Source organism: Triticum urartu, chromosome 1A (genome assembly GCF_056163025.1).
Source record: "Triticum urartu cultivar PI428250 chromosome 1A, HENAU_Tu73, whole genome shotgun sequence".
Lineage (NCBI taxonomy): Eukaryota > Viridiplantae > Streptophyta > Magnoliopsida > Poales > Poaceae > Triticum > Triticum urartu.
This window is the reverse complement of record NC_141873.1, coordinates 413,770,509-413,779,138: the sequence shown is the minus strand read 5'-3', so window position 1 is coordinate 413,779,138 and position 8,630 is coordinate 413,770,509. Positions and strand designations below refer to the sequence as shown.

General features: G+C 42.3%; 1 protein-coding gene across 1 annotated transcript; it reads right to left on the bottom strand.

Moving 5' to 3' along the window:
• Window positions 1-1,612: 1,612 nt before the first annotated feature.
• LOC125534808 (hexokinase-10-like) lies at window positions 1,613-5,141 on the bottom strand. The gene is made up of 9 exons (XM_048697903.2): window positions 4,699-5,141; window positions 4,347-4,494; window positions 4,111-4,272; window positions 3,572-3,646; window positions 3,315-3,470; window positions 3,098-3,196; window positions 2,895-3,022; window positions 2,387-2,468; window positions 1,613-2,293 (listed from the first exon to the last, which is right to left on the bottom strand). Exons 1-9 carry the CDS (start codon window positions 4,962-4,964, stop codon window positions 1,922-1,924), a joined length of 1,488 nt encoding a protein of 495 aa, XP_048553860.2. The 5' UTR covers window positions 4,965-5,141; the 3' UTR covers window positions 1,613-1,921.
• Between the last annotated feature and the right edge of the window lie 3,489 nt (window positions 5,142-8,630).

Here is an 8,630-nt window from a genome sequence, read left to right as displayed (position 1 = left end):
CAACTAAGGCGCCCTGATCGGGGGCACCCAAACCAACTGATGGTTTAGGTCCCCTGTCGCCAGCGCTAGATAAAAGGGGGTACGGGAGAGGGTTGGCAGCCTGCGCGATCACAATTCTCATACGGTTTCACTCCCCTTCCGATATTCTCTCACCTCATCCGATCAGGGGGAGCGCTGCAGCGACGGGAAGACCTACTCCAGCCGCCGCCGCTGCCGTCCCCGGCAGTCCCGGTGGCTCCTGAATGAATCAAGATGTCAAGGAGAACCTCTGCTTCAACTACATCATCCCTGCATCACGCCTGCACCGAGCAGGCGATCATGTCCATTCCAGTGACATGTAAAGGATCCCCGAACCCTTCTCTGTTCATGGTTATTGGGTGATCTAGATGCAATTTGATCCTACTAATGGCATCCCATAGATGCATAATTAATCGAACAACATCGTCATCGACGAGTACCTTCTTGGAGGTGTTGATTGGTACCGGCGCTTCGGAATATAGGAGCCTAGTGGAGGATCCCCGGTGGGAGCGGCGTTCGCAAAGCTTCTTCGTTTTTGTTGATCCGCCGGTGTCGGTATTTGTTTCTTTTCTTTTTCTCTTTCGTTTTTTTGGGCGTGCTTGTGCTGCTTCCGTCCCAGCATCTATATTGTATGGGTGATGTTTGCTTTGTAATATAAAGCAGGGGAAACCCTATTTCGTCGAATCACTAGAATACACAGCAAGGTCGGCCTACCTCCTGCAGTTCGAGGGGTCGATTCCCACGGAGAACTACAATCTAATCTGGAGAGCGTGGGCGCCCGAGAAATGTCGTCTCTTCATCTGGACTGCGGCGCTTAGGAGGATCCTAATGGCGGACGTTCTGCTGCGCCGCGGATGGGAGAACAACTATTTCTGTGCATTATGCGAGCGAAACCTGGAAACTACGACGCACTTGCTCTGGGATTGGCCATGGTCCAAGCAAGTTTGGGGCAGGATCGCCCATCTAATCAGCATGCCCAACGGAGAAGAAGAAAGGAACACTGTCCTTGCTACACCTTGTCCCCTCGGAATTGTGGAAGGAAAGGAATAGGAGGACGTTCCAGTAGGAAGCTATGAGCTTAGACTGTTTCGTCACACGATTAAGAGAGGAGATCACGCTCTGGAACCTTGCGGGAGCTGGGATTCCTTTCGACCCGGGCGTGGTGTTGTTTTGTTTTCTTCGAGTCCTCTGCTCTCCTTTCGCTTGTTCTCTTAGCTTGCGATTTGATGCACAGGGTACCTGTTCTACGTTTCTGAACGCTATTTTACTTTTAAACGCTGAATTTGCTGCAGTTGCGGAACAACATGCACCGTCTTGTGACCTAGTTTTGTTCAGCAACATGTTGGACGCACTCCTGTCACAGCCGGCCTCAATTTGCCTTGCACGGCAAGAATTTCTTCCTCCTACTTTTTTCGCCTCACTTGAACGATGCAAATTGCTCACATTGTTGAAAATAAAATAATCGATCCAAGCTTTCATACCAGCCAGTGAACTGCTAGATAAACTGGCACACAGCATACCATTGCAACATAGAGAAAGTGGGAAACACAAGTTTAAACAAAATAGAGAAATATTTTTGGAATGATAGGTTTGAACAACAATTGAGAAAACTTTACTACATCTCATACGTCCACAACAATTGACAACTTCACCGGTTTCACATATACATCAGACACCGACTTAACATCAGAAAGGGACTACACAAGAACCAATTTTTATCCTGTATACATTTGAGGGACTATTTGAAATGGGTTTAAGTTTTGTGTGGGCATTGGTATTCTGTTCAAAACCAAACTAAATACCTACGCCCACATAAAAATACACCCATTCTAAACATGCCCTGCAGTATGAATGAACACTCTCCATCTTTTTCATGTGCACAGCAGTTCAACCTACATCATGCTTATATGGAGTTATTTCTAGTCGACGAATATGCTGCTGCGATGAGAGCAGCCCCCAACCCGGAGCCCTCCTCCACCACTTTAAGAACGACAGTGGCTGCGATCTCCTCCCCAAGGATCTCCAACACGGCTTCATTCAGGTATTCTCTGAATACTGAATATTCTTGGTAGAGGCCGCCCTCGATTGCAATGACTGATCTCTTTGGTACACCCGTCATACTTCGGACTCTCGTGGTGCCACAAAGCGTTCCATCACGACCAAGTTTTTGCAGTATTGCAACAATTCCAGCTGCCGCTAGGCGTGCGGCTCTTTGGGTGATGATGTCGCACACTCTCTGCACCAGTCTGCGAGTCTTCAGAGGAACATTGTGTATCTGTACAATGTAATGGAAACATTAGAACTAGTGGAAGGACCATCGAACATTTTTTTGCACATCTAACTTATCCACTGTCCTGTGAGAACTAACCTTCAGATGTTCTTCCAGTATGCTTCCGACTTCCTTCAAGTCAAGAGAATCATCCTCACAGATAGCAGCTAGACATGGAGTGCTGGATGAGAATATAAGAAGTACTAAAATTTCTATCACTATGTGGAAGATGTTCTTATTATTTTCTGTTGAGGAAGTGCAAGATGTTCATTGTTATTTTCTGTTGAGGAAATCAGACAAAAAATATTTGTTAAAGCATACATCTGAAATGTACAAAACTTGACCAAGAAATCCCATTAAAATAGACGCATGCTTCCAGGCCCATGCGAGGTGTATGGCAAGCTAAATATAAGTATATAACAACCCTCGGTGGACATATATTTTAGTGATTAAATCTATAAAGACTTTTGAATATGAAACACCATTGTAAGCAAATCCAATGTCTACAAATCCAACATATCAACTAATGCAATTTATTTGCAGAATAGTACTATAGAATATACGCATATGTTGTTACCAGAGAAACGAATGCCTAGTATGAAGGTACCTTAAGATGAAAGGGATAGCTAAACCATCAACATCAGTACCAAATACATCCGATTCTTGAGCCATTTTATGGAACACCAGTCTTGCAATCTCCCCAAGATACATACCCGATATCATTTTCTCAAAACCCTAATGTGGTTAAATGTCATCAGTTCATAACTATCATAAGTTATTCCAAAAGAGAAAGTTATCATGACGAGTTACCTGGTCATAGTAATTTGGTGTCTCATTATAGAAGCATATATCATAAGGAGTTAATGGTATTTGCGGAGGACAGAAACTCCCCCATTCCACATTTACAACCTGATGAACACGGTTAAATGATCAGAATTTCTATGCAGCAATGAAATTTCAAAACAAAATCGATCAACTACAGCAAAAAAAGAAGTTCCACACAAAATAAATAAGTGAAGTAAGATACCGTTTGTCCGGAGTTAGTAAGAAGGCACTGGCATTTTGTGATTGCCTCATTACGTTCAATATAGCAAGCATTGGTGCCAGCTCCAATAATCACCGCAGCTATTGTATCCTCATCATAATAATGCCCCAAAGCTAGTGTGCCCATGGTATTATTCATCTAAAATTTGAACATCAAATGAAACAATTAGCCAAAAGAGACATATATTCTGATCTACTAATGAATAATATTGCACACACCGTACTTATAAGCCAACATACCAATGCATTGACCTTCAAATTTAGTCCATTCCTTTCAAGTGCTTCGTTTAAGCACTGAGCAACATCTTGCCCAATCTGATTATTCAGAAGTAAAAGGAACCAGGGTTGAAAAATAAAATGGAATCAACTGCAAATATAATACTTAAGAAAAATATTGATGCAATGTGTTATGTAGCATTTATCATGAGAAAAACAAAACTAATTAGTGTCGTAGTTGCATCACAAATTCACAGTAATAAACCTGCCAAACAACAGGTCATTTCAATGTTTCCTGAAAGCACGTTGTTAACATAAACTATTGTGATGTATCAAATGAACCAAGATATTCAAATTTCTCGAGACAAAACATCACAAGGCCTGATATGTGCTAGTTGAAATATGAACGTGTTGTTATCGTCTAGTACTAGTGCACCACGTAAGAAATATGGCGCAGATGAATGATACTAACATCAGCCCAAGCTTTCACATCGGGCAAATCACTCAAACTGAATGCATGCAATGAAAAAAGAACAATGCAGGGTGTAGTTTTTTTAACTTACAGCCTCTTCAATTGAAAATTCTTTAGTCCATCGTATTAAGGACCCAGAGGTTATGGAAAATTGTCTCACTGGAAAAGAAAATGTAAAACCAAGTGCCCTTCCTTCATCCCCCTCTCTTTCAATGAAATTCTTTAGTGTCGAGGCAATGGAATTGAAAAAATCCTGCAAAGAGAAGAAAAACTCACATACAGAAACACTAACTAGTAGGGAAGCAGAAACAAAATGTAAAAACATACCTCGCTTGTGCCTTTCATCAATTCTTTTTTGACCGGTTGACGCTCGATCTTTTGATTAATGATTGTAGACCCTGCACCAAGTTGCACTTTCAAGAACCTAAAGCCCGTTCCTCCAATATCAACGGCGTAATATATGCCTTCTTCACTCCTGGTCGCATGCACAATATGAACTAACGTAAGACAATTGTATGACAGGGTATATACTGTAAACTTGTCAGCCAGTTGCACTATGCGAATTAATAAGATGACAATCACGATTCTGCAAACTGAGATGACAATCAATCAAGTTATAGCAATGAAAAGTGATATAGAAGAAGGAACAAATAGGAGGAGGAAGGGCATCGGCATGTACACATCTGGGAGCGAGTCGACGCAGGTGAGCAGCATCCGGACCTTGCTGGCGTCCTCAGACGCGAGTCCAGCGAACATCTCGACAGCCAGGGAGTTGACGACCCGCTGCAGCCGCTCCGTGGGCGTGGCGAAGCTCTCCTCGACGTCACGCAGCACCGTCATGGCCCGGAGCCAGCGCCTCCAGGCCACCACCCTCTGCACCACCATCGCCGTCGCTAATGCGCACGTCACCGCCGCGGCCACCCGAAGCCACCCCGCTCCCCCCATCCCCCCACACGCCGCGCTCAATCACACCCCACTTACCGATCGATCGCGCCCTCTCCAGCACGCCCCCACCTCGCAGCGCACGCACTAGGTGCTTGGCGATATAGCTAGACCCGTGAGGCGATGGCCAGCAACAGCTCCGGAGGGACGTATAGGCGGGGAAGCAGCGAGAAATGCTGCAAGCGGAGAATGTGGCGAGGACTAAATAGGCAAAGCAAGGGGGGGCGAGGATTTATGAGGAATTGGTGGTCACGTCGGCTTCCTTCCACGAAAATAAATAATAAATACGTCCAATCTTCGTCTTCCATAAATCAGAAGATTTCCATAAATAGCGACTAATAAATTGTGTCTCTACTGCAAAATCTTTGACTATATCTGTTGCAATTTTAGCAGTAAATAAATATATATCTCTGACGCAATACAATATTTTAGATATATATTACTACCTGCCATATATCTTTCATTAATGTTGTATAACTAGTGGCTGTCATTACTGCATCCACGCCTTTGACTATCTATATGGCTAACAATTAATGATGTCGATCCCAAGATGCATCTCAAGAATTGCGTTTGTGCCGAAGAGGGTGTATACAATGTTCAAGAAGATCATTCTCTTAATCTTCAACATTATCTCGAGATGATGATGGAAACATCTTCTACCATGGGTCAAATTTAACAATTACTCCCCCCGTAAACTAATATAAGAGCGTTTAGAATACTAAAATAGTGATCTAAACGCTCTTATATTAGTTTACAGAGGGAGTACTACTCACACGCCTCTGAAATCACATATGTATATTGGAGACAATGTATTTTTTTAACACAGTGCAGACGCAAGCGCTCGTACACTCACCACTATAAACGCACACACGCACACCCTTTCCCTATGAGCACCTTCGAGAGACTGAGCCGGCATATCATCTTGAGATTTGCGAAGTCACCGTACGCGCCTCGTCGTTGACGGGAACGTCTTCTTCCACCGAAAGCACATCATCGGAAATCATAAAATAAATCCAGGAATAATGCGAGCACCAGGACATGAACCCTGGTGGACTGGGGATACCACTGTCCCTCTAACCATCCAACCACAGATTGGTTCACGCCAAGTTAAGATTTTCATGTGGTATCTTCATAGAGGAGTTGTGCTAACAAAAGACAATCTCGCTTGACGCAACTATCAAGGAAGTAAGAAGTGTAGCTTTTGTACTCCCAACAAGACAATCAAACACCTCTTCTTTCAATGTAAGTTTGCGCGTTTTATATGGCCAGTCATCCAAATTGCGTCAAATTTGTATATGCCCATAAGTCTTACCAATATATATGGTCACTGCATGGACAGAATACCAATCACATCTAGTTCGGTAATACGGTGGGAGCGTCTACCTTACTATGATCGCTTTGGCTACGTAGAAATGATTGTGCTTTTAATGACAATAAATCCTTTTTATGTTGATTATTTATCGTTGTACGCACTGACTTTGTATGTGGTCTACACTATATCGAACGGAGTATCAGTCGCTATTCAAGAAGTCGTGTATGCGATTGGAGTAGGTGGTCAGGAAGGGTTTTACCCAACATGAATGGCAGCATAATCTCCGGATTGATCCACCTCGTCCGTCGACATTGACATAGCGGACTCATATGGCTTTACTTTTGTCAACTTGTCATTTTTTTATAAATAGTCTGTTTGATGGTTCGTTTGTGGTTGTGTACATCTTAGTTATACAGAGGCCGGTGTCACACATTATGCTTTGTATCCGCTTGATGCTACATTTTGATGTAATAAAAACGCCCTTTGTCAAAAATCTAAGTGAAAGTGGTCTTCTCTCTCTTGCAACTCAGCAAAACTCGTTTACATGGAATCTTTTAAAGAAGGCGACCTGTACCCTAATATACAAACCCTAAGTTTTCAAAGCAAGCGGGAGATACTTTCGCGTTGTCTTGTAGTCTGTGTTACTATATAACAACGGATGGATAAAAAATTCTAAAACAAAATGAAGGAGGTATACATTGGTGTACAAAATTCTTGTATGCCATAGTTTTTTCTATAAGGGTATAAGATTCGCCTAAAACTGTATCATCTCCCAAATGATGGTGTTAGAGTTGTGATCACACGTAGTCTATATAAGTGCAGTGGTGAAGCACTGAACCAGATTTGGTGGGTGGGGGGGGGGCACAAACTAGAATCCACTAGGGAGATTAGAGAGGTGCCCGTGGCGACTTCGTCAATTCTCAAGACTAGCCAACCCAGCCTGTAGAAGGTGGTCATAGGGGTAGGGTGTGCTTGTGTGCGTTTATAAGGGTAAGTGTATGTACATGCATATGAGCATCTATGTCTCTATTGTGTTACCCCCCCTCCCCCCCCCCCCCCCCCCCCCCCCTCCTCCAAAAAAAAGAGGTATGAAAAATATAAGAGAGTAAAGCAACAACGTTAGCTTATGCTTGAAATTTTTCACTCTAGGGGGAGGGGGATATATGTATTCCACTACGATCATAAGCACATTGTGTTTTATAGGAGTGTGTAGAATGGTTGAGAAGACTTATTTCTCTTGTCTATCAACATGATATAGACATGACAATAAAAATATCTTCTACAAAGGGTCAACTTTAAGAATTAACGTTAGCATGCCTCTAAACTATATGTTGATTACGAACTAGTTATGAAAGATATGACTAAAACATGATATCTAGTATAATCGAGAAAATGTGTACCATTAGACTTTAACAATTAAGAAATCACCGTTGCCTACTTATCTCAATGAAAGTAGTTTCCTCTCTATTGCTCTACAACAAAACTCTTATGTGGCATCTATTAAAGAAGGTTGACGTCAACCCTAATTTGCCTTCCTTACTTAGCTCACAGAAAGTAGTCTCATCTCTCTTGCTACCCAACAATCACTCTTGCATAGCGTCTCTTAAACATGGTTGACGACAACCCTAATATCCATAACCTACTTCGCTCAACGAGGGTTGTTCCCTCTCTCTTGAACATGACGAAACTCTTGCGCGGGATCTCTTAAAGAAGGTTGACGTCAAATCTAATGCACATGACACACGTTTCCAAAATAAGTGGGAGACGTTATCACATTGTCGTCTAGTCCAGTACTATGTCAACAACCAATAGAATAAACATTCCAAAAATTTAAGAAGGTGTATAAAGATACATGTAAAACTGAATCATCTCCTAAGCGATGGTGCTAGACATGTGGGTCACCTTGTCTCTATGCTTAAGTCATACAAGGTTTTTATGAGGGTGTATAAAGATATGTCTAAAAATGAATCATCTCCTAAATGATGGTGCTAGATTTGTGTTCACACGTAGTCTATGGTGGTCATGTGCAAGAGGGTGTATGTAGTTCACCATGATCATAAAAACATTGCGTCTTGCGGGAGTGTGTAAAATGGACAAGAATATATCTTTCTCTCGGCCTTCAATGTCACCAAGAGATGGCAATGAAAACAACTTCTATAATGAGTCAACTTCAAGATGGCAATAAAAACAACTTCTATAATGAGTCAACTTCAAAAATATGTTTACACACTTCTAGAACTATATGCTTATTAAGAATTAGTTATGGTGGCACATGTGATGAAAGATGTTATCTGGTATAATGGAGAAAGTGTGTCTCGTTAGACCTTAAATGTTCTAGTTAGCAGGGGAAAGTAGTA